Here is a 27,788-nt window from a genome sequence, read left to right on the forward strand (position 1 = left end):
AGACACAGAGGGACACCAGTCCGGCCTGGGACACCGGGAAACCCACTTGGGGACTTTCTACTCACTATATGCAGCGCCTCTTTTCTCGTAAGTTAATTGCTATATATTCTAATACACAAAGTGTAATATTTATATCATACCGTATGAATCATTTATAATGTGTTTTTTAGCCTAAACTACATCATTAGCAGTAGCGGTGTCTATGGAAGTTTTTCCAAGTTAAGAACGATATTGTTGTTTTATTGTTTAGATTTATTTTAGATCATTTTACCCCTTTGGCCTAGAACTATAAAAACAGCATTATCTGCAAGGGTGAGTGGCAAAACAGAAGATAGGAGCACTAGGATTATACATTAACAAGATAGTTGATTGGTATTTTGTAGACTCGTTCTTAATAAATATAATTTGGGATTAATATATAATTCTACTAAATATTAACAGTGCTGCTATATAAGGCTTTCTACTTTTTTACATTATGTGTATTGTATATTGTATTCTAATGTATATGTTTAGAGGATAAAAAAACAATATGCTTTCACATTTCTAAAAAGAACAAGAAAAAAATGAAAGTGTGTTAAATTCTCATTTAATAATGTTGCCCATATGGACGTTACAATAAGATAACTCAGCAGCCAACACACAATCCAAATCTGAGTTTTCAGGCCTATCTATCAACTCAGTATGAAACACTGCAGTCAATACAAATAATGTAGGATGATAGATAGATAGATAGATAGATAGATAGATAGATAGATAGATAGATAGATAGATAGATAGAGGATAGATAGATAGATAGATAGATAGATAGATAGATAGATAGATAGATAGAGGATAGATAGATAGATAGATAGATAGATAGATAGATAGATAGATAGATAGATAGATAGAGGATAGATAGATATGGGATAGATAGATAGATATGGGATAGATAGATATGGGATAGATAGATAGATAGATAGATAGATAGATAGATAGATAGATAGATAGATAGATAGATAGATAGATCTATAGATCTATAGATCTATACATAGATAGATATAAGATACAGTAGATACTAGATAGATAGATAGATAGATAAATAGATCGATAATAGATATGGGATAGATAGATAGATAGATAGATAGATAGATAGATAGATAGATAGATAGATAATAGATAGATATGGGATAGATGATAGATCGGTGAATAATATGGACAGATATACAGATTGACAGACAGACAGATTAGATAAAATAGATTAGATAGACTGCCTTACACAAATGCTTGTGTCTATAGAGAAAATGTTCTATATAATAAAGTTCTGTGCTCACAGCAGCATCAGCACAGACCATTGACCATTTGATACATATTGAGACCCCTCATTTCACTGCTTCTAATCAGCTTCTCAAAATATGTTTGCACAATGTATTTTTGTGTATTCATTTTTCCGGCCCAACAAATATATCGTAGGCTAAGCCCCGCGTGGAAATATCTAGGATACTGCAGCATACTGCAGGCCCCCATAGGATATATTTAAGGTCATCTCTAGCTATCCTATATTTCACACCAGGCAAAATATCAATTTGAAGTGGGCAGGGGTGGTGTAAATACAGTGCCGAGGGCATGGACTAAAGCTCTGTTTAACATGCCTGAGATGTTTCCCTGAAGAAGAGGAGACCATCCAGAGACAGCTGCCTGCTGGTAGAGGGGTCGCTTCCTGGTGCCGGGGGACAGCTGCACAGGACTTCACCACAATACTGGGCTTAGAATACTTCACCGCATTCCGGGGGCAGACATCATTCCTCAAAGACCAAAATACAACATAGCTTAATCTATTTTACTGCAATCAGCCATAAACACCAGATGGTTGTTAGGTGCTATTGTCATAGAATGGAAAACTTCAATGAACTTTCCAAACATTGGGGGAAATGCATTACTATTGAATGGTGGGCATTGCGTTCATACATCTCAGACCTCTTTCACATGAGCGTATTTGATGCATTGATAATACGGATCTAAAAACCAGAATAAATGAGTGTTTGATCAACTTTTATTCCTGTATTTTCATTTATTATTTTTTTTATTGAACAAAAATTGATTGATTTTGTCCAATATAAAATAATAGCAATAAATGGAAACACAGGCGCAAATAAAAAGGAACAAAAATGCTGATGAAATACCGATGCATCATGTTTCATTATAAGTCTTTATTACGGATTATTGTACTCTCAATAGAAGGTAACTATTTTATCTGTAAAATGGATCAGAATAACACAGGCCACATTTTTGGAAAACAGATCAGGGAAAAAAAATCATCCATGTGAACAGTCTATTGGTTTACATTAGTATTTCAATGTTTGATGAAATGCTGATGACAACTGCACTCGTGTAAAAGAGGCTGTAGAATTAAATCAACAGAAGGTCAAACCTAACGTTCTTTGTAAACATTTTTTCTACATTGATACTCTGATTAACAGCACAATAAAGCACTTTGATAAGAACGCTCGGGCTGCCAATAACGAGATAACAAAACGCTCATTCATTGGGTGAACTGTAGCGCAAAAGATCATCGTTCCCGGAGTTGCATGGTCCTGCGTAAACAGGTCTTGTGCTGCCGAGGACACTGGCAGCCTACGCGCACTGAGCAATCTGCTCCATCGTTTAGCGCGGTTTGCCGGTGTAAAGAAGCTATTAACCTCCGCTCGGTAAATGTTTCCCGATCAGAGACCATTTAGTGCTGCCGGTTGGGGCCACTTTTTTTCCACATTCAGTACGAATAAGATGTTTTCTAATACATTAATACATAAAGACAATGATAAATCTGCCCTATCTTTTTTGTATTTCGACATAGTTAATGACGCTCAAAGAGTAACCGTCATTTAAATTTTTACTTCATAAATCAATAGCACACATGAAAAAAAGCAACTTTGCGATATATCTCATCAAAAAAATCAGTTTCTTTCTATGACAAAATGCATCCGTCATCATCAAAATTCTCAATTCTCAGGTAAAATCTGTATTCTGTGAAGTCAGACTTACCCGTTATGACAGTTGCTACGGATACAATTCTATGTAAATGGATGAGGGAGGAGCTAGTGGCAGAGCTCCTCCTCCCTCTCCTATCTATACAGACTCTCATCAGTAGCAGCCATCATCTCCTATCTTGAGAATTTTGATAACGACCGATCAATTTTGGCAGAGACAGAAGCTAATTTATTTGATAAGATATAAGACAAAGTTTCTTATTTTCACATTTACGAAATAAAAATTAAATCAACGTTAACGCATTAAATTACTTTTAGAGTCAGTCCACGCAATAAAAATACAGTGTAAGGCTATGTGCACACGTAGGAAGGACTGCGGGTTCTCCCGCAGTGGATTTGATAAATCTGCAGGGCAAACCCGCTGCGGTTATCCCTGCAGATTTATCGCGGTTTGTGTTGCGGGTTCCGCTGCGGATTTAACCCCTTAGTGACGGAGCCAAATTTTTGAAATCTGACCAGTATCAATTTATGTGGTAATAACTCTGGAACACTTCAACAAATCCCAGTGATTTTGAGACTGTTTTTTCATGACACATTATACTTTATGATAATAGTAAATTTAGGTTGATAAGTTTTGTGTTTATTTATAAAAAAATATCAGAAATTTGAGAAAAATGTAAAAAAATTAGCAATTTTCAAACTTTGAATGATTATCCCTTTAATCCAGATAGTCATACCATAGCAAAACATTAATAAATAACATTTCCCACATGTCTGCTTTACATCAGCACCATTTATAAAATGTTCTTTTATTTTGTTAGCATTTTAGGAGGTTTAAAAATGTAGCAGTAATTTTTCATTTTTTCAAGGAAATTTACAAAATGTATTTTTTTAGGGACCTATCCATTTTTAAAGTGCCTTTAGGGGTCCCGTATATTGGTAAACCCCCCAAAGTGATACCATTTTAGAAACAGCACCCCCTGACATATTTAAAACTGCAGTCAGGTAGTTTATTAACCCTTCAGGTGCTTTACAGGAATTAATGCAAAGTGGCATGACAGAAATTAAAATGTGTATTTTTACCACCTAAATGCCTCTTAACTTCTGAACAGATTACTAGAGCTGTCAGACTCTAAGGCCACTATTTGGTCGTGAATTGCCATGGCAAACATCAGGACCACAAAATCATGATCTGAGGGCACCAATTGGGATAAAGAGGAAACCCCCACACTCTGTTAACCATTTATAATAAAGTAGTCACTATTGACAGCAGCATCTAAGGGGTTAAACAGATTTGGACGGTGCAAACACTGATCGTGGCATATACAGCAAGTTGTCAGCTATAGTGGACAGCCGACAGCTGCTGGATTGTCACCTGTTTAGGGAGGCTATTCTCTTATATCTCAGGTCAGTTAAAAGACGTATTGGCGGTCATTAAGGGGTTAATCCTGCACTTGTTTTAGTATTGATGCTGCATATGCAGCATCAATAGTAATGTTAAAAATAATGATATACTCACCCTCTGACGTCACCTCCTCTCCTCGGGGCTGCACGCGGCGGTCCAGTTCCAAAGATGCTATGCGAGAAGGACCTTCGTGACGTCACGGTCATGTGACCACGACGTCACCGCAGGTCCTGCTCGCATAGAAACCCTGCGACCGGACGGCCACGTGCAGCGCTGAGACTACAGAGGGTGAATAAATCATTATTTTTTATTTTAATTCTTTTTTTTTTACACAAATATGGTTCCCAGGGCCTGGAGGAGAGTCTCCTCTCCTCCACCCCAGGTACCATCTGCACATTATCCGCATTACTTCCCGCATGGTGGGCACAGCCCCATGCAGGAAGTAAGCGGATCAATGCATTCCTATGGGTGCAGGATCGCCGCGATTCTGCACAAAGAAGTGACATGCTGCGGATTGTAAACCGCTGCGTTCCCGCGCGGTTTTTCCCGCAGCATGTGCACAGCAGTTTGCGGTTTCCATAGGGTTTACATGTTACTGTAAACGCAATGGAAACTGCAGCGGACCCGCAGTGGCAAAATCGCAAAGTGTGAACATGGCCTAAGTATGACGAAGGGTACGTTTCTATTTAATGATTTTGCAGTGTTATTGTGAACCTGACAGCTGATACATGCTGCCCAACCTGTGACCAGCATGTATCAGGCACTGGATGTATTATCTCAGCCAGGTGCTTGATGTCTTCTGACTGTACTTACATAGTATAACACAGGATTTGGGATAAAAAAAAAATTTCTGGAACTTTTTAACAAAATTTGTATACATTTTTTTACCCATTCCTCAACTGTATAGCCTAAACATCATTAAACAGAGCCTATATATGGTTTATTTGACCTAAATTTCTATGTAATAAATATACAACACCTTTTGATAAGATCGTAAAAAACAGAAACCCTTTTATCAGGCTCCTTTGGAAATGAATGACTCTAGTGCTGTATATCCCTTAGAGTTGAGAAAAAAGATTCGCAGGACCCTGATCCAGCTGCTATGTCAGCAGTCCATGGCCACCAGACCACAGCACTGTGAACCTCCTACATTCGGCGCTATCCCTAGTGCCTCTTGTTATTAGTAGTCTTGCCACAAGCACGTTGATGCAGGGGATACTAACCAGAAGATATGCCACGGATGCTGCTGGAAATTTGTAGGTCTCTAGTCTAGCTGCCAAAGCCATGGTCGCAGGACCAGGGTCCTGATCATTTTTTTTTTGCTTGACTTTAATGACCCTCATGCACCAATGATTTTACCATATCGTGTACTGGAAAACAAGAAAAAAATTCTAAGTACGGTGAAATTGCAAAAAAAAAAGTGCAATTCTACAATTGTATTCTTGAGGTTTTTTTTTTACCATGTTCACTAAATGCTAAAACTGATCTGTTATTATGATTCTCCAGGTCATTACAAGTTCCTATACACCAAACATGTCTAGGTTCTTTTTTTATTTAAGTGGTGAAAAAAAATCCAAAGTTTGTATATAAAAAAAAAAAGTTACCATTTTCCGAAAGCCGTAGCATCTCCATTTTTCAGGATGTTGAGCTGGGTAAGGGCTTTTTTTTGCGTGCCAAGCTGACATTTTTATTGATGCTATTTTGAGGTAGATACTATGTTTTGTTTGCCTGCTATTGCATTTTATTGCAATGTTGCACAACCAAAAAAAACGTAATTCTGGCATTTAAATTTTTTTATTGTTATGCTGTTTACCGATCAGGTTAATTGCCGCTGTCGGAGTATGACAGCAGCATTTAACAGATTAACAGCTGCGGGTGGATCGCAATTCCACTCGCGGCTGTTAGGGGCACATGACAGCTGATCAGATCAGCACCAAAGAGGGGGAGGCGCCCTATGATGGATATATCAGTCATTGAGCATTAAGGGGTTAAAATATTTTATTGCATAAGTGTGCAAAAATAAGAAAATGAGTGTGACTTACACCCTGCCGTTCCAGTGCTGCCCTCAGTCTTTGTTGACATCACAGTGACCGCTGCAATCAATCACTGGGCTTAGTCGTCTTGTGCATTCTTTGTGATAAAGAATCAAAACCAAGAAAATCCCTTTCATGTGTAATGCAGTGTAACCGTTGACCAAAATAAAACTGTATACAAAAAGATTAAAAATGTGAATGCAGATTTTCGTTAAAAATGTTATCTTTGTATGTACAGAAATTTTAGTCTATTGTGACTTATACATCTGTCACGTCTGATATAAATTTGATATATTTGTTACATCTGTAACAAACATCAAAATTCCACATGTCACTGTACAATAGATGCTATATCCGAGAGCTGGACCCGCTGCCAATGGCTGACAAATATAAAGTGCAATAGATTAGGCAGACACACTGGCTTCTCATCCAGCTATTGTGAGTGCCTAGCCATCTAGGAGAATTCCACACGACAGGCACGTCAGAGGCGCCAGAGATTAGCGCTCTATTGTCAGAGCAGATATTTTCAGTGTCACCAGCCTGTGTCCATTTATTACACGGAGCAAATGTTGTCATTTCATCATCTCCGACACTGACGGTCATTTACATTTTTCATTCATAGATATTTCCATGAAAATTGAGCACATTTGACTTATGTAATCATGGGGCCCCATGGCAAAAGAACTAATTGTACCGCCCTACCCTCAAACCCCAAAAAATAAATATTTGGTGTACAGGCATAGTCACTTAAGGGAATTCCCTCCTAACTTTCAATGACAAGAAGGGGGACATGCATTCCAGCACTTACACAATACTTTTGTCCCTATTGAAGCCCCTTATTGTTTTCATTCACAAAGAAACCCCATTCATTACCCCCATTGAGTATGTTGCCCTCCACAGTGAATTCCTCCTCAGTTCTTACCACATGCATGTGTCCTTAGCAAAGTATGATGCCCCCAGAGTTCCCCAAAATAGTGATATTATCACAGCACCTCCAGCACAGAATGATGCCCCTAAAGCAGTATGATGTTGCCAAAGTCCCCCCAACCCAGTAAGTTGCCCCACACACAGTGTGATGTTTCCACAGTTCCTCCACACACATTATGACGCCCCCACACACACTAACCACCCAACACAATATGATGGCCTCACAGCTACCCACATAATATGATGGCTCCAACAGTATCCAACACAGTATGATGGTCCCTGCAGCCACCCACACAAAGTATGATGGGCCCCACACTACCCTATACAGTAAACTAATCCCCAACCCCTACAAACACACTATAAAATGGCTCCCACAGTATCCAACATAGTAAAATGGTCCCTGCAGCCACCCACACATAGTATGATGGCCCCCACAATACCCTACACAGCAAAATAATCCCCAACCCCTACAAACACACTAAAATGGCTCCCACAGTATCCAACACAGTAAGATGGTCCCTGCAGCCACCCACACATAGCATGATGGCCCCCACACTACTATATACAGTAAGATGGTCCCTGCAGCCACCCACACATAGTGTTCCCCAACTCCGGTTCTCAAGAGCCACCAACAGGTCATGTTTTCAGGATTTCCTTAGTATTGCCCAGGTGATAATTGAATTGCCTAAAAAGGCAGGAATTCCATCACCTGGGCAATGCTAAGGAAATCCTGAATTCATGATCTGTTGGTGGCTCTTGAGAACCGGAGTTGGAGAGCACTGCAGTAAAATAATCCCCGCACCCCCACCCCTACAAACACACTGTCTAATGGCCCTCACATCTCCCTACAATCACTAACTGGTAAAAATATAAATGCACTATCTGAATAATGGAGCAGGGAGCTGACATCTCCATGTACCACCTTTGTATTCAACTGTATCTACAGATGAAAATACTACTGAAAATGTGACCCTGTGGAAGGAAGGGGCAGTACCATTTGGCATCATAGTCCCCATAGCGGCCGTATGGTCTGCCGCTGTTATTGGTACACCACTATATATCAGATATACCTGTGAATCTACAAACTGTGTCTGGTAACTTTACTCACTGCTAGGAATTGTTAGATAGAACTTAGTAGATGTCACAGCATTCCAGAGGCAGGGTGACCATATTTTAGGTATCTGTCTACAATTCCTTTGGAATAGAATAAATTATGGTTCAGAAAATTACAATATCATTACCACCAGTAAATCTTCTGTATTTCCACAACTCCATGACAGTCATCCTTGTAAGGGGGCATGAGGGATGGATGTATATACTCGATATTCTAGTGCCTTAAAGGAATTTTCTGGGCTTTTACAAAATTGCTCCAAAAATAGTGAATGTTATAACAATGTAAAAAAATTAAAATAATGTCACCTGTTCCTAATTCTGACATTCCAACACTGCAGTGTTCCTTGCTAGTCCGGCAGTGATCATGTCTTATCCGTCACTCATGTGACCAGTGCAGCCAATCACCTGCAATGATGTCTGCATGAATAGCACATGACCATTGTGGCCAATGATTGGCTACATTAGTCATGTGAATGAAAGAAAGGGCTTCATCATCAGAGACCACCATAAAGGTGGTGTTGGAGCAGAAAGAGGACCAACAAATAAATTATTTATTTATTTTACAAACTTCCATACTCTTGGACAAATCTTGTTCAATTCTGCAAAATCTTGTTAATATATTTACAGGTGTTATCCTACAAGTTAAAGCAAATTTTTTCCATGTAAAAGCTGTGGGTAAACGCAGGGTGTTGGACATGAAGTCAGAAGGAATGATAACATGGAGCTGGCAGGGCTGCAGGGTGCGCAGTCACTGAGATGGGGATTACAAGAGCTGATTGTAGACAGGCTCCGGTGGCCCCGTCTGGATGGGCTGGTGCTGAGCTTGCAGTTTGCTTATAGACACAGGCAGGGCAGGACTGTTGGCGTTCTTAGTCTCACTACAAAAACACAAGACTACCATGAATCTAAACAGGTGGGTGGATGTTTTTCATGGGAATATTTAACATTACACTGCATCATGGGGGGCTATGTGGAAGACCACTCATCATGCTACAGATCACTTACTTTTGCATAATATCATCTCACTTTTCTAATAGTTTTTACCTGGTACTAAAATCAAATAATACAATGACATGCGTATAAGTGAAATGTGAATTTCATTACTGATGTATAGCAGCTCGCACCTGTTCAGACTTGCTTAATTCTGTAAGGAGATGCTGGTCAGTTTTTGTTTTTTTTGTAGTAGCTGGTACTAATCCACGTTCATGTACTGAATAACAACTTCTAGCATCAAAGATTGGTGAAAGATTGAGGAATTATCATGAAATAGTAATGCTTCAATGTATTAACATAATTACGACTATTAATATTATTAATGAAGATACAACTGATTTAGTTCATTGTACAAATGTTATTTGTCATTTTGTGCTGATCATTAAATATCATCATAGATAGATAAATAGATAGATGATAGATAGATAGATAGATAGATAGATAGATAATGATAACACTGTGATCATGTGGTTAATTTTTCTATCTATCTATCCCATATCTAGCTATATATCTATCCATCCCATATCTATCTATTTATCTAAGAATGTTTTTGGAATTATATAAATTCGGTTTCAGGTTCTTCTACAGGTTAGTGCTAAGCGCTGATCCACTAATAATTGTACCGGTACCAGCAGATTGCAGTGCATATATCGCGTTTCTATTTTCATTGGATGCTGGTTCTATAATACTCATTTCAATGTGAGAATTCGACAGCTCTTTTGTGTCTATAGTCCATGTTTTTTAATGCGGATGTGTTTGGTTAGACAATGCCACAGTCCATGTAGGGAGATTAGTATTTTAAGGCTGTTGTAAAAGAGCAGATGTCCAGATCTGAGTTTATTCTGTTGTTTTAGAGATTCCCATAGCTATCCTGGCGTGGAAAATGCATATTTCGAATATTTTAAAGGCACATGCTGCTTATTTTAGGCATACTTATCTTGTAATAGTGATAAGGAGGCGTTCTAAATGTGTTTTCCAGTTGGAGGAATGTGTGTAGGACAGGCTGGTAAACCAAAAGAAGTAGACTTTCCATTGATAACATAAAGGTGCATGCTTTAGTGGGTTAACAACATCTACAAAACGTTTTTTATGTAATGCAAAGGCTGCTGTTACACAGTTGGTTACATCAGTTCTTTTATTGGAGAGTATAGTAAATTTATGATCATTCAATTAAAAAGTTCCAGAAACCGCGTTTTGACTTAGTCTTGGCTCACAACAGTGTTGTGAATACCGTTATTCTGTCCTGTATTGGGAACAAAAAGCAGAATTCTTGGCAGGAACAGATCTGTTACATTATGGACCCCATCGGATCTAGAGAGACCTCATTGACTAATAATGGAGTCTAATAAGTTTCTGTCAGAGTTTTCAACATTTGTTTCCAGAAAAAAATAGTGCAGCATTGTTATTTTTTCCAGTAAAAATTAACTAATCTGTGATGGAGCTTCGTAAAGGAACCTAGCCATAGTAGTATCTGGAATATATAGAAGTCCCCATTGATTTGTTCCTGAATGTTCTACTTTGGCCCCTTGTGCAGGCAGGCACAGTGCCAGCTGAAGTACTTGGCTAAACTCATATTTGTAGATTCCTGTGAGCATGACGTGATGGAGAACAGGATACCTGGGGTCAGAGTCAGAGCAAAATGTATGGGTTTTTCAAGACGGGAAGGATTGAGATTGCCTTGGCCCTCTCTTCTCATAAAGGGAACCTCAGAAAATGCTATTTACCTTTTAATATAAGGATAATTTGCTAGTATATAGCGTTTGAATGTTTTCTGACTGCTTTACTGAAGTGTGGCTACCAAGGGAAAATTAACTTATTTCTTCCCAGGAGCCGATAGCTTTCAGTCACGGGGCAGCTACAATCACCAGTCATTATGCTGTGAGTGGCGGCTGTAAGACCTTTGATTGACAGCCTGCTCTGCAGCATGTATGTGCGGAGTGAGCTGTCCATCAAAGTACTATGACCTGTCAATGTATCCACACCATGTACTCCTCCATGACTGAAAAACTGTGGCTCCCGGGAGGAAATAAATTCATGTTCTCCCAGTAACCGCACTCTGAGTGAGGCAGCTGGGAAGCATTGTAGCGCTATTTACCTGCAGATTAACCCTATATCTGCAGGAAAATAGCATTTTATGATATGTTTCGTTTCTTTTAAAGATTGGGCCTTATGTTAGGGATGCCTTCAATACAGTCCATATATCTTAAATATATGTTGGCTGATCTAGTTCTGCTAACAGTCATCTTTCCCAAGTCTTGCTTACACATGTACGCTCCTCTCTCCTTTCAATATCTCCCACTAACACATGGACCTGGTGTTTGAGATGATCCTACTCTTCTTCATCGCTATCTGTTGTGAGAGTGTCAGAAGGCCCCCAAGTAACGAGCTCGGCTAAGTTTTATCTAAAGTATATGGGAGCCATTATGTCCTGCACAGAAAATACGGAGGCAAAACTAGAATTTATAGATCTGAAAAATCCACAAAGTGGTACTAGACAAGAGAAAGTCACAATTGTATTTCCATTCCATAAAAGGATCACATTTCAAGGACAAATACAGCATATTTAAAAAGAAAGTTTTAAACATTTGGTGCCGTTGTGAAAATGACTCAAGTGGTTCCCATTGTACACTATATGTCAACTTTCCACATGTAGGATCGTAGCGGTAGGTCATAGTATTCTTGGTCATACACCTTGTGGTTCAGAAGAGAGGATTTGGAGATCTAGAGCTGAAGAAGACTTGGAGGTTTGGAGATTTGGAGGATTTGGAGATCTGGATCTGAAGAAGACTAGTGTTAACACCCAAAGAGGTTAAAAGTATCAGCGTCGATGATGAATGGCTATAAAGACTCAAGTGGGGTTTTAACTTTATTTTATCTGTTCTGAATAGGTATAATTCTATGTGATAATTAATTAATTGCAAAACTAAAAATCTCCCTTATTTTATGGTGCCAATTTTATTGGCCCTTCAGCTTCTAGGCCCCAAGTGGTATGGCTGTAGTTACAACTATGATTCCATACATGATTACTCCACCACTTTGACTAAGGAATATTTAGTCAGGTAAACTAAATATGGGATGAAAATGCTTTTCATTACAGTCAACACATTATTATTATTATTATTTATATAGCACCATTGATTCCATGGTGCTGTACATGAGAAGGGGTTACATACAAATTACAGATATCACTTACAGTAAACAAACTAACAATGACAGACTGATACAGAGGGGCGAGGCCCCTGCCCTTGCGGGCTTACATTCTACAGGATTATGGGGAAGGAGACAGTAGGTTGAGGGTTGCAGGAGCTCCGATGTTGGTGAGGCGGTAGCTCCGGTGGTGGTGAGGAGGCAGCGGGGTCAGTGCAGGCTGTAGGCTTTCCTGAAGAGATGGTTTTCAGGTTCCATCTGAAGGATCCGAATGTGGTTGATAGTCGGACGTGTTGGGGCAGAGAATTCCAGACGATGGGGGATATTCGGGAGAAGTCTTGGAGGCGGTTGGATGAGGAGTGAATAAGTGTGGAGGAGAGAAGGAGGTCTTGTGGCAATCATTTAAGATTTTAATTGATGGATCTCTTGGTATTTGGGGCTATTTTCAGAACTCTCAAGATACAAATGGAGAGAGCCTTGCACAGTGTTCTCTCCATTCCTGGTGGAGCCATTCTTATAATAAGTGAGGTAGACTACCTCTATCAGACCTTTATGGCATATCTAAAAGATAAGTTAATGTCTAAGATGGGAATATTCCTTTAAGCTATGAAGCCACCCAATATGAGGAGGACAATTAAGGCATGAGCTAGGAAAATCACAAAATGTAAAAAAAAAAATCTGAATAACTTCTAATAAGCAGTGCAAATGTTTTATTTCAGGTGAAGAAAGCTGTCATTGATATAGACAGATACGTCACTGGAAAGTTTCATCAAGGACAAGTAGATCTTACCCTCCGTGAGGGAGCTACACATTGTCGAGACAGCTGCCGTCTGCAGAGGACAATACCAGATATACAAAACAGTATGTATGGCATTCTCTACATTTCTGCTCCATGATGTTTTCACCTATTGCTATTCCGGCACACCAATGTATGGAAACACAAAATGTCACATACCCAGACACCTATGTGTAGGACAATAGATAGTCTGGGCATCGGGAGTTATTACCCATCTAAACATTAGCATATAAATGCTCAATCCATGGTGCCTAGGTTATCCTCAGTAACAGATTTCTAAATAAAATAAAATAATTTCCGTTTCCTGACTAAATTAATAAGCCCTTAGTATTTATATGAACTTTTCCATATTGTTTCTATAGTAACTATTCCTAAAGAGGATCTGTCAGCAGATTTTTACTATGTAATCTAAGGACAGCATGAGGTAGGGGCTGAGACACTGATTTCAACGATGTGTCACTTATTAGGCCGTGTGCTGTTGTTTACTTACAGTGAAGGTTTTTATCACCAGGACATTATTATTGTTGTAACCAGCTGGTGCAATGAGCAATCGTCTAAACCGCGCCCTCTCCTGTGATAGCAGCTCACTGTCAATAGACTATGTACATACAGAGCCTGGTGTGGGCGGAGGCAGCTTTCTGAGTTCTGCTATATGCTACATCTAACAACTCTGATAGTGCCACAACTGCAGCACCCAGTAAACTAAGTGACACATTGCTGGAATCAGGGTATCTATTCCTACATTATGCTGCTATCAGATGAAGTAGCAAAAACCAGCTGACAGATTCCAATTAACCAGAAAAAAATTAAATGTAAGATTTTAGATCAAAAATATAATTTCATAAACATTTATTGATTATTGATTTGAGAGAAAAATAAGTCAGTTCATTGGAATAGACGTCGTCTTTCTCATATGAATCAGAGTATGAATTAAAAAGAGGAGGGTGCACAGACAACTTAGTAACTTGTAAGCAGCGGGTAATTACAAAATTGTTGTCAGCAGTGTTTAGGAAAACTTCAATTGTACATTTCCCATTCACAGACGCTAAATAGAAATCAGAGAAGAGAAGAAGAAAACCTGATATACAGGAAAAGGTAGGGTTAACTTTTAATTTTGAACATATGATCATGTTTTTATCGGACGGAACCAAGAAATAGCAGGTCATCTCTAGTGTAAGAAATCGTTCACTTGCAGAAATGCTTCAAAGTCAAGAAATCATTGTACACAATGTTGAAAGTAATCAATTTGATTTGTTAAACATTACTGGATTATCTGTAGTTTAAGGAACAAATAGTCTAAATTTATTTTCCTTACTTAATTTCAGTCTCAACGAATGCCTTTTCTTAAATACTATTCTAATTTTTTGGTACAAAATTCTGCGCTAATAAAAGTAATTACCGTATTTTCCGCTTTGTAAGACGCACTTTATTTCCCCCAAATTTGGGGGGGAAATGGGGGTGCGTCTTACAAAGCGGATATACCGCTTACCGTTACAGGCTGGGATGAGGAGGTGCCCGCTGCTGCCCGCCGCCGCCCGCGCGGTTGTCCGCTGCTGCCCGCTGCTGTCCCTGGAGATCCTGGAAACTCCGGTGCTGCGGGGGACTCTGGCGACATTTTGTGAAAGACCAGAGCCCCCAGGCAGTTCGTCCATGCGTTCCTGTATGACTGACTCCGGGAAAATGGCCGCCGGAATCTCGAGAGATGAGATCTCAGCGCTGAGATCTCATCTCTCGAGAATCCGGCGGCCATTTTCCCGGAGTTAGTTCCAGTATGACTGACTTCGGGAAAATGGCAGCCGGAATCTCGGGAGATGAGATTTCAGCGCTGAGATCTCATCTCTCGAGATTCCGGCGGCCATTTTCCAGGAGTCAGTCATACAGGAACGCATGGACGAACTGCCGGGGGGCTCTGGTCTTTCACAAAATGTCGCCAGAGCCCCCCCCGCAGCCCCGGAGACAGCCTTGCAGCCCCCGAGAGCCCTGCAGCCCCCGAGACAGCCCTGCAGCCCCCCAGACAGCCCTGCAGCCCCGGAGACAGCCCTGCAGCACAGGAGCCCCCCTGCAGACCCCCTCATCCCAGCCTGCAGCACAGGAGCCCCCTGCAGACCCCCTCATCCCAGCCTGCAGCAATGCTCCACTCCTGCCTCCAGCACCGACCCTGGGACCCTGATCCGCTGCAGCCACAACCCCTGGTGAGTAATAGGACGCATGGATTATAAGACGCAGCACCAATTTATTAAAAGTTTTTTTCCTATTTTTCTCCTCAAAATTTGGGGTGCGTCTTATAATCCGGAGCGTCTTACAAAGCGAAAAATACGGTATATATTTTAGAAGTCGTTAGATATCCACTTTTTTATATAGATCTCCACTACATTGGCAGAAGTGTAAAGGGAAGCTATCATCAGAAAATTATCTATTGTTTAAATCAGGTTTTTGCATTACATGTAAATTTTATAATTTTTGACAACGTTGTTTTTTTCATAACGTGATCTTTACAAAAAAAAATAAAAAATCATAATCTTAAAATATTCACACTAGCCACCGGGGCCTTTTTAGACACATACTTGCTGTCCTTTCAGGAAGTGTTTTCAGCAGACTCCTAATCATCAGAGAAAGGATTACAATGACTGGTATCACCTCTATACACAGCTGATAACACAGGATCCACCAATCACAATAGGTGATGCCACAGCTGATCCTGCTCCCCTTCCCTTCACAATGGCCTTTAGGCACGCTCATTAGATGCTTCAGTGCAAAACATAGGCTCGAAGTCTGTTCATAATGACTAATGTACATGTGTTGTTTCCTGAAACGAAAGGAATTTAATATTTAAGAAAGTTCCCGTGACCAGTGGGGAAAATAGAAACATTTCTATATTTTATTAAAATTGTGATCTATAAAAAAAAAAAACATTTTTTAAAAAATATATTGAACACAAACACAGTGTGGTAATTTTCTGATGATATCTTCCCTTGAAATCACGTGCTGGCTACCTGCAGCTATCACTAGAGGGAGCAAGGGAGCTCTTACTAGGTATTTCTATCCATTGAACAACATAATATATTATGCAGCAATCTCCATATACCATAAGTGACAGCTGCAGGCAGTCCGCACATTAAGAAAAAAAAAAAAGACTTACCGTATTTATTCTAAGAAAAGCACACAAAGTGAAGGTAAATCCAATTGTATGCCTTTTCTTAAATACATATCATTAGCAAATCTCATAACTTTCATAATAATTAAAGCAATGCAGGTTTAACCTTCATTTACGCTGAGTGAGATTTTGATCCGCTCTGGGAGGTAACATCTCTAAGGGGGGAATTAATTCTATATATACACCATCTGAATAATAACAGGGTATATAAAGTTTTAAAATCTAACAGGACTTTAAAATATTTGCTGGTTCACAGAATATAAGAGAATCTATTCACCTATATTCTTAGAAATTTGCAAAAAGGGTTTCAGAAATTTAGTTACCGGTAATTAATTTACTAATGCATTCAGATAAAAAAACAAATCATCAAGTGGAAATTTTCCTAATTTCCTGCCAGGAACCTAAACATTACCACATAGAGACTAGTGTTATTTATTAGCCATGTAATGGATCATCCAGCCCAGATTAAAAAAGCTAAATACTTTTGCCTATAAATAAAGAAGCCATCCCCCCATCAAAGTTTTTACTCGCATAATATATTGCAGTCATCATATTATATAGCACTGTGTACTTACAATTGCTCATTTTGCCTTTCTACCGAGGTAATTATTCTCTTTTCTCCACTCTATGTAGAAACAGGATGTCTCTGGTCCCTGCATTTATCATTCCCCTCTTCAATTTCTGACCCAGATGCTTCACTCCTTCTCCCTGCCATAGACATTTGCAGTAACTCATGACTCGTGCAGGGAAAATTGACCTCCTGTTTCCACATAGAGCTTAGAAAGATTCAGCTAATCAGTTTTTAATCATGTGATGTCATTGACCTAATGGAAAACAGAAGAATTCACTGGTTTTGAGGGCAAAATGAGCAATTGTGATATGATTGCAATTTAGTAAGAGGATAACATTTCTGATGGGAGTGCTTCTTTAATGTGCAAGAGGAGGATATAGCAGCTTCTACAGAACTCATTTATTGAAAGTGGTAAGAAGACACTGATGCATATGAAGGGTTAATCTGTTATAGTACACAGCTGTTTCTAAAAGGTTAGTAAAGGTTTCGCACTACATACACACAGAGGCAGCAGCTGCCATGCCTCATTGAGAAGAAGCATGTGACAGGGAATAGCTCTGTTATTGCTGATACTAGCCTTCTCTGCCTGCCGATCCATAGTACACAGGAATCCATCTAACATTCCTGGGAACATGGTTATATCCAGTGTGGAATAAGACGGCAGCACAGATCCCTCTTGTTTCCACCCTCACAATGGTATCTCCCTGTTCAGAAGCTGAAATCAGCTGTCAAAATAGACAGTGGAAAGCCTGACTTAAAGGGGTTTTCCTACGACCACAAGTTCATTTTAATCGATAGATTTTATAATAATAATAATTTCCACAATTGTATGTGCTTAAATAAAATGTTCCTATGCTGAAACAATCTTATAAATGTGCCGCTGCTGTGTACTGTGTAATGGCTGTGTCTGATTATACCACATCTCCTGGGCGGGAAGGAGTATATAGACATTACTGCAGGGATCACATCTGATTCTTTTGATGAGGTAAAACATTTCAGTCTGTTTTTAAATGATGTTTTACTTCAAATAAATAATTATTTTTGATCCCATGCTATAATGTCTGTATACTCTATTTTGCATCCGCCCTGCCTAGGAGCTGTGGTATGATCAGACCATGTTCCTCCATGGTCAGACACAGGCATTACACAGTACACAGCAGGGGCACATTTATAAGATTATCTCAGCATGGGAAAAACATGTTTAAACACATCCAATTGTGGAACCTATTATTAGTCAAAGATCTATTAATTGAAATCAACTTTTAATTGTGGTAATACCCATTTTTCGATTTCCTATAGGGTTATTCTTATCTTATCCTTTCATGGCTCAGTAACTCGAGATTTAAGAAGATAGCATAGGTCACTGTGCTAAGCTGATTCCTTAACTCCCATTAATTTCTATAGAAGTCACAGAAACAGCAAAGCTTTGCCGCTCTCAGCTCTTTTTGTAGATCCACCTATAGTAGTTCAAGCCTGTATGAAGTTATTCCTGTCTCAACCATTAAAACATGGTAAGGGAAATATACATTTAGGCCTTTATTATTAAAATAAAGATTAATTTCCTTAATTATGTATACTTAGGTAATTTATATTTTGGTCCCTTATTACTTCATGAATTTTATCAGTGTTATCTATAGCATATTATGTATTACCTAATGTCTTAACTAATTTAAAGTGAACTTCCAGGCAAAAGCTAAAACATACAAATCCCAACTTAATCAAAAGTTACACAATCCCAGGTCCCACTGATTTGGAGATACATTGGGGTTTAATGAATGCCTGCAACCTTGTGAAGTTCTCAAGTTGAAAGAAGATGATGTCATGGCCTACATAGGCTCTTGGTATCTATTCACGTACTATAAACATACTGCAGACGTGGCTTGGAGAGAAACCCTCATGAATCTTTAAATCAATAAAAATCTGGAAAGTGAGCTTTGGAGTTAATGTGGATGTATCCACATCAGGCCACAGCTTGATGTCTTGCTTTAGCCGAGAGGCTCACTTTAATCTGGTTAGAAATGAGAAATTTATAGCCAAAATTGTTGCTTGAATTGCTTGAATTTTCTTCTTATTTTTTAAGGTGGCAGATAATATCAAGAAATTATCAATGGATGCTGTTTCCGAAAAGAAACATGAGGCTGAATTACCTCTTCCCCCACCTCCCGATACGGCACATCTTTCTGTTACAGTACCTGGAACACAAGAGCAATCTTTCATGCCTCCGCCACCACCAAAAGAGTCATTTTCCAAGTTCTATGAACAGAGACAAGTAAATGAGCTAAAAAGACTATATCGCCATATGCATCCAGAGTTAAGAAAGAACTTGGAGCATGCTGTGTCCAGAGACATTTCCGAACTGTTAACCACTGATGAGCCAAATCAACAGGCTTCAGTTAGCCTAGATGCAGTTTTGCCAGGAGAGGTACAGTCCATGCGCTGGATCTTTGAAAATTGGAATTTGGATGCAATTGGAGATCACCAGTGTAACCGAAGACTGAATGAAGAAGAAGCTGTACTTGGTGGCAATGTTAAAAACACGTCTTTGATGTTTCAGGGCCAGGCGAGCAATGGTGGTAAAAGGTCCTCATCTGCCCCAATCGGAGAAGATCAAACTAAGGGAGACGTGAAGACAGCTTTGTGGTTATTTGAAACACAACCTCTTCACTCATTAAATAAAATATTTCCTGAAGATGCCGATGTCCAGCAAGCAGTTTTAAAAGACCCAGTTGAAAAAGGTGATGTGAGTGGAACCAAAATTCTCTTTGAGACACAATCACTAGATGAAGTTGGTCGCTGCAACTCTATAGAAGAACATAGTATCCTTCAGCTTAAGTCTGAAATACAAGAACTGAAAGGAGAGGTGAATAAAACGATCAAATATTTTCAGACTGAGCCCTTGTGTGCAATAACAGATAAAACTGGCAATGTTCATGAAATTAAATCTATTTGTAGGGAAGAAACTCAGAACAATGACGTCAAAACAGCCAGGTGGTTGTTTGAAACTCAACCTTTGGACACAATTCATAAGGATACATCTACAATTAAGGTTATTAGAGGAATATCATTGGAAGAGATAGCAAAAGGAGGTGTGAATGCAACCAAATGGATATTCGAAACTCAACCATTGGATACAATAAAAGAGAACATAGTAGAAGGACTATTTAATGCCTCTGAAGATGCTGTTCAAGGCGTAGATGTGAGCAAGCAGTGCAGTATCTTTGAAAAGCAGCCTCTTGATTCCATAAATGATAACACCGATAGTAAATTAGCTGTCACAGAAGAAATATTGCCTGGAGATGTGAAGTCAACTCTATGGCTTTTTGAAACACAACCAATAGAAGCACTAAAAGGCAGCTTAGAAGTTGGACAATTAAAAAAAGTTGAGCTACTAAATGAAGAAAAAGGAGATGTTCAACAAAGGAAACATGTTTTTGAGACATGTTCTCTAGACAAAATTGCCAAAAAAGAGGAGAATTCAACAGAACAATATGTAACCAGCACAGAGGAAATTATAAAGGGAGATGTGAAATCTTTCAAAAACCTATTTGAAACACTTCCACATGAGAGTAATAGAAATCGGCAAAGTGTTCAAGTCTCCAGTCAGGATGAAATTAAGATAGGGAATGTGAAAACAAATCAAGCTTTGTTTGAAAGCACACCACTTTATGCCATAGAAGATAGTTTAGGCAATTACCACGAAGTCACATCTGTCAGTCGGGAACAAGTAATATGTGGTGACGTTAAAAATTACAAGTGGATGTTTGAAACAAGACCATTGGATCAGTTTAGTGAAAGTATCCAAAAAGTAGATATCATTAAGGGGATCACAAAACAAGAAATTATGTCTGGTGATGTGGAAACAGCAAGATGGATGTTTGAAACACAACCTGTTGACGTCATTCATCCAGATAACAATCTGAAAAATGAACAATGCACTGTCCAGAAGGAAGACCCACAAAAAGGTGATGTTGCCAAATGTCGATGGCTCTTTGAGACCCAGCCTATTGACATGTTATATGACAAATCAGAGAAAAAGCATGAGAAGGAACCTGCTATTCAAGGTGATGTTAACTCTTACACTTGGATGTTTGAAACTCAACCACTTGATTCTATCACAGACTCTAAAGAGCGTCATATAAAAGTAAGCAATGCTTCCCCAAACAAACTAGAAGATGTTAATGTAAAAACAGCAAGGCATTTATTCGAAACTGAACATTTAGATAGTCTTTCTTCTACTTATGAACAGAAAAAAATGATAAGGTATTCTAGTCGTGTTGAAATCCAATCAGGTGACGTCTCCAGGGTGAAAGAGATTTTTGAGTCAAAGCCAAATGTGTGTGCTCCATTACAAAACCCGAAAATTACTGTAGAAGAAAATATACCAGTCGGTTCAGTAAATAAATTCACATGGCTTTTTAAAAATTGTCCAATTGACTCTATGGCAAGTCATGCAGATGGGATTCAAGAATTGCCTCCTGAAAAAGACATCGAAGGCGGAGATGTTGGAGGTAAAAAATTTATTTTTGAAACATATTCTTTAGATCAAATCCACAATGACTCTGATGAGAAAGAGATAAACAATGTACAAGAAACAGTTACAAGAGGAGATTTAACGTCCTGTACTATGCTTTTTGAAACCAAGCCATTATATGCAATCCAGGACAAAGGAGGGATTTACCATGAAGTAAAATCAGTAGAGAAGGAAGAAATTCAAAAAGGAGATGTGAGGGGTGCAAAATGGCTATTCGAAACAAAACCACTTGACATGATCAAGAGGGATGAAGAAGTTTTTGTAATTAGAGCTGTTACACAAGAAGATATTGAAAAGGGCTGTGTCAAGGCTGCCAGGTGGAGGTTCGAGACAGAACCGTTGGATTCCATTACTGACACTGAAAAGTGCCCATCTAGAACAGTTGATGATGTACATAAGGGTGATGTCCAATTTAATAAGCAAGTTTTCGAATCACAAGAAGCCAACCAGAAGAAATATGTTAGACTAGTTAGTGTCAGTGATGTACAGAAGGGAAATGTTAGAACTTCTACTTGGCTCTTTGAAAACCAACCAATCGACTGCTTGAAAGGAGATGATCAAGAACATCGCGGTATTGTAAAAGTACAAAGAGAAGACAATCAAAAAGGTGATGTTAAGCGTTGTACATGGTTATTTGAATCTCAACCCTTAGACAGCCTGAAAGACACTGAAAGCTCAGTAGTCCCTCAAGCTACAGAAGTAATTCCCGAAGCCAATGTGAAAAGTGCAACCTGGCTTTTTGAAAGGACACCTTTAGCTAAATTTGACTTGGAACACTCATCTAATATGGAACAGAAAAAAATAAATGTAAAAGACACGCTTGATGCGTTACTTTCCCATAATATAATTCAGCATAACGGAATAGTCATTGAAAATAAAAATGGTGGGCATGTGAAGATGATAAAATATCAGTTAGCGACACAGACAACGACGGAAATTCAAAAGGAAGAAATTGTTGGAGGTAACCTCCAAAGAATCCTGCTACAGCTTCTCCACCGAACTGATGTGGAAGCTCAGGGTCTATTGGTTGAAGAAAACAGCATCGGTCAAATCATTGCAACTAAATTCAATCTTCTGAACCCTGTCCAGTCAGCAGAACAGGAGGAAGAAAGTGTCAGAGATGACGTAGCCAAAGCTCTTAAAACTTTGCTAAATGAAGATGCTTCTACAAAAACTGGTATCATTATGGAGGAATCAGAAAGTGGTTCAGTGAAAATTATTATTTATGCTCTATCAATACACTGTCAATTTAACATGGCTCAGGAGGATATTCTCAAAGGAAACGTCAAATCCACAATTGGGAATCTCCTTGCATGTGGCAAAGAAAACAAATCAAAAACCTCAGTGACTCGGGAGAAGAACGAAAAAGGAAACGTCCAGTTGTTCACAAGTTGCATTGAAAAAGGTGATCTTGGATACTTAAAAAGTCTTCAGGCAGAATCAGAATTAGATGCTCTTACAAATTCTCAGAGTGAATCTATGAAGCAAGAGGTAACTACCAAGCAATGTAAGCAGTCAACTGATGAAAGCAAAGCAGGGTCAGAATGTGTGTTTGTTACATCTACTCCTGTGTTCCACCCTGTACAACTTCATAAGAGTGTGAAAGAATGTGCTGTGGATGAAACCATAAGAGTTCCAGAAGCCCAGAAACCTTTATCTGGATGCAGCACAGAAAAAAGGAACATAAGTCTGAGTAGTGCTATAGAAAGCAATACGGCAGTTAAGAAAAGCACAGACACTAAGCAAACATCAGAAGAACATGATACCTCTACGTTGGATAAAAGGTTTTGTGCTGTTGGTCCCAACTCTAATACATTACAAAATAACAGTGGCAGTAGCACCGATCTACAATCTGCATTGCTGGATCTGAGACAGGCGACAGCTGAAGCTAGGACTATCCAAAAACAAGTCCAGTGCAAGATACAAAACAATGTTCAACAAATCCAAGTTACCAACAAAGAAGCAGAAAGCAGTGTCATCCAACCAGTCCAAGCAGCATTTCATCAAGAACATGCAACAGTAAAGCAAACGGCAAGCGTCACGACCACTGTTAAAGACAAACGGACATCCTATGCGAGTCTTCACACATCTACTTCATCTACCAAAAAGGTCAGTGTTTCTGAAGAAGATAAAGATTCATGTGAGAATAAAGAAATCACTAGAGCAGAAACTAGCAACATTGATGCTGAGCCCCCCAAACATGTGAAAAACTATTTAAATCCCTTTAATGATTGTGACTATAAGGCACACATAGTACAAGAGGAAAGGGATCAAGATATTGTCAGGGGAGATGTAAAGGCAGCCATCAGAGCATTGCAGAATGCTTCAAATGAGCAGAGAGAAATAGAAAAGGAAGAAGTTATAAAAGGTAATTTAACATCCACCCTTGAATCTCTCCAAAAGTCTAATGTAAATGTATCAAAGGGTGACTTTAAAGCTGCAATGATATACCGAAATACAGGGCAATCCTATGCTGCATGTAAAAGGAATTCTGATGTTCAGAACAGAAAAGATCAGGATATTACAAAGTCAATACAACCATCTGATAATAACTCTCCTCCTTCTCCAGCTCCTGTGACTGAACAAGAAAGGTACCAAGCTGCCAACCCAAGTGATATAGAAGCAACAAAAGATGACGTGGAAAAGCTGAATAATCTCATGACAAATACTAAAGATTTCAATGAAAAGGCCTGTGAAGATACAGTAGAAAAAAATGCTAATGTCTCTCAAGCTACCCATAAAATACAAAGACAAAAACCAGCACTGCCACCAAAACCTAAACACTTGTTACCAGGTGTACGCCCACCACCTAGACCCAAAAACAAGGCCTCCTTAACTACACCATCATCTTCAGCTTCTAACTCTTCAACTCCATCTGATCAATGTGGTTTTAAAGGTACACTAGAACCAGCCAACATGACAACGCTCATCGAAGCTCCAAGCAATGTACTAAATGCTTGCATGTATCCATCTTCAAATATAAATCCTGAATCTGAGAAGGAAATGCTCCTTCACAAAGAACACAAATTATGCAGCCAAAACTATCTGATTACAAGTAAAGATAAGACCTGCCAGGAAGAAAGTGTGATAAATCTTCATCAGAAAAAGAAAGAAGACTTATTAAATGAATGCAGTGCTTATTCAGATCCTAACCTGACAATGTATATAATGCCAGAAGACCATTTAAGACCAATTTCTGAACAAGATATAAACAAGCAGAGATTATTTGAAAATTTAAATGCTGAAGACACGTCGTTAAAACAGTCGGTTGATTTGGTACAATCAAGAATGAATGTTAGTCATACTGATAACAAGAGTGTAGTCATGAGGATCAAGCGAAAAAAGGAATCAGAAGATGCAAGACGCCAACGATTATCAATTCATATGGATGAAATAATGAAGGACAATGTAAAGACGGCAACAGATATTTTTGAAAATTTGAAAAAACAAGACGAGTTGGAGAAGATTTTGAAAAAAGTAGAAGAATTAGAGGAAAACACCAGCACTGTTGATGTAAAATCTATGAGGGGATTGTTTCAAACTGTTCCAGATTGGGTAGTAAGTTCAAAAGAAAATGCCTCTTCGCTTCCTAAGGAACAGCAAAGTCAAAAGGACGAAACATTTCAGCTGCAGAAGGAAGATTCTGAAAGTGTCTCATCAGTGGAACTTGCTTATGAGGACCTTGAAAGGGCAAGTGCAGAAATCAAACATTTAAAAGAGCAAACCCTGACAAAAATTTTTGAAATTGAAGAAACAATTAAGAAAGCACTTTATGCTGTTTCCAACTTAAAATCAGATTCTGACATTGTAAGTCTTTCAAGTCTATTCCGTGAATCTTTAGGAACATCTACCAACACTACGAGCAACATAAGAAAAATTAGTATAGTTTCTAGTAAAGCAAAAGCAGAAAAACCAACACAACTTTTTCAAGAAAAGAATACAGAAGTTGCAAATCAAGATAAAACAGAGAATAAAAAATCAGAACTGGATGTGACTACTGGTGTCTCCAGCCGACTTTCTCCAACATCTCCTTCTTTCATTACCATAGAGTCTGCTGCCAGAAAAACTTCTCAGCAAAACAGTAGTTCTTTACCATCAAGCTTAATTTCAACCCAGAATGGAGATGTGCCTCAAACTTTGCACAACCAAGGTATTGGTGGTAAAGACCAGAATGGAATAAATCCTCTAGAGTGTGTAGATCCTTTTCTTCAGTGGTGTGTATGTGACAATGGACAATCATTGTCATCTGGATCACTCAGCATTCCAGCGGTTTGTGAACAAAATTCCAACCAGCCACCAAGTCCCAATTCTCAAAGACAAAAAAGTGTCTTAGAGTTGACAACTGGGCAAGAAGGTCCTAAACTAATTGGAACAACAATAGTTACTGAGAAATATGAAGAATCTGATCAATACGGCAACAAAATTGTGAGGTCAAAGACATCTACGACAGTTACTAAACAATCCGACACTCACAGTTCTTCAACATTTGAGTTTGTGTCTGCTCCTCCTCGTTATGAAGTGACTGCTTCTCCTCTTCTTAGAAGAAATGTCATCTCGTCTGTAGACAACTCCAATAACAAAGGAAATGAAACCGGTGTGGTATTTGTTACTTTTGGTAATTCAAAACCAACACAAAAATGATTATTTCCTTAAGTGTCTCCTGTAATAAGGCGATGTCAGCCTGCATTATAAAGACCAACAATATAAATCAATGAAATATCACTACTGTCTCCATGAACTGTTCTACGAATGTCTCTTGGCCAGAGTATTATTATAGCCATGTTAGGCACTAAAAAAGTGCAAGTAAAGGAACAGAATAAAGAAAATAAAATTGTAGGTTCTACATTTCAACTGTTTCAGTCACAATAAGTAAGCATGAAATAGCTAGCCTCTACCATAAATTTGCACACTTGGCCAAGAGGAAGAACCTCTTGGAAGTGGGTTACTGTATCAACCGTTGGAAGCATGGAACAGCAACGTTAAAAAAACCCCTCTGAAATGTGCCATTGGGGGACAGAGATTATTAACCACTTCCACGAAAATGGTGAAGCGCTGACAAATTTTATGTTATGGCCGGCTTAACCCAGCTTATAATGGGTCACAGTGGATTTAAATTGGGTGGAATTTGCCCACAGAATGTTTTTTAGAGCACATGACGGTGTCTTATAACTGATAGATCTTGAAGAAGATACAACACTGATTATATTTCTTTAGATTTTCTATGCATTTCTTAACAGATTTTAGAATTTTAAAATATTCAACATTGTAATTTATTATTTGTAAGATTGTTTTTTTAGAGTTTATGCATAAAATGTGAAATCTATCAATATATGACCTTTGTATTGTAATTCTACCCTCATGAAATTCTTTTATAAATCTTAAACACCTCTGTCTGTGGTAAGGCTTTTGTTTTTTAAATGTTGCATAATAAATATGCATTTGCATTAAAGCTGTATTCAATGTTTTTTTCCTGCCAAGATCAAGTAAATGTAGAAGTGTCTCGATCTAGTACAGCTCGGCATTTTCATACGCTGGTCAAAAGAGCAATTGGCTATTTTGCTTTATAAACTTTCTCAAAAGATATCCTTAATTAACATAATTGTGCACTGCGATGATTTATTGGTTTCCGAGTCCGGAACGTAGGGTTTGTATGCGTTATGCATACTCCCGACTAGAGCTCACTAGTGGGAGCAGCCTCAATTCATACACTTGTATTGATCGAGGCAGCACCACCTCTAGTAATGCGGCTGTCCAGTGGGGGTAGCCGTCCAGTGGGCATGGTCATCCAGTGGGCGTAGCCTTACTCAATACAAGTGTATGTAGCGAAGCCACACCCAATAGTCGAGTTCTGGCCGGGAGTATGTATAATACATACAAACCTGCCGGTCCAGCCTCAGAAACTGGTAAATCCCCACAATGCACAGTGCATAGCAGGGGGTATTCATAAGTCTGCAGTCACACAGAGTAGGTTGTTCACTACCTGGATGATACCTTTTTAAATTAAGTAGATCGTGTAAAATGAAAAAATAACATACTCACCACCCGCACAGTTCCAGATACGTTGGTTCCCAGTATGCTGGGGTTCGCAAGACATTTTAAGCCATGTGATACAAGTTAAAAAAACTGTCCGTCACATCCAAACATGAATTAGGTGT

At 38.9% G+C, this 27,788-nt stretch overlaps 1 protein-coding gene across 1 annotated transcript; it reads left to right on the top strand.

Annotated features, from left to right (window-relative positions):
- XIRP1 (xin actin binding repeat containing 1) lies at positions 1-27,082 on the top strand. The gene is made up of 4 exons (XM_069729789.1): positions 1-87; positions 13,301-13,442; positions 14,420-14,472; positions 19,183-27,082. Exon 4 carries the CDS (start codon positions 19,210-19,212, stop codon positions 26,272-26,274), a length of 7,065 nt encoding a protein of 2,354 aa, XP_069585890.1. The 5' UTR covers positions 1-87; positions 13,301-13,442; positions 14,420-14,472; positions 19,183-19,209; the 3' UTR covers positions 26,275-27,082.
- The last annotated feature ends 706 nt before the right edge of the window (positions 27,083-27,788 follow it).

This window comes from Ranitomeya imitator, chromosome 6, assembly GCF_032444005.1.
Source record: "Ranitomeya imitator isolate aRanImi1 chromosome 6, aRanImi1.pri, whole genome shotgun sequence".
NCBI lineage: Eukaryota > Metazoa > Chordata > Amphibia > Anura > Dendrobatidae > Ranitomeya > Ranitomeya imitator.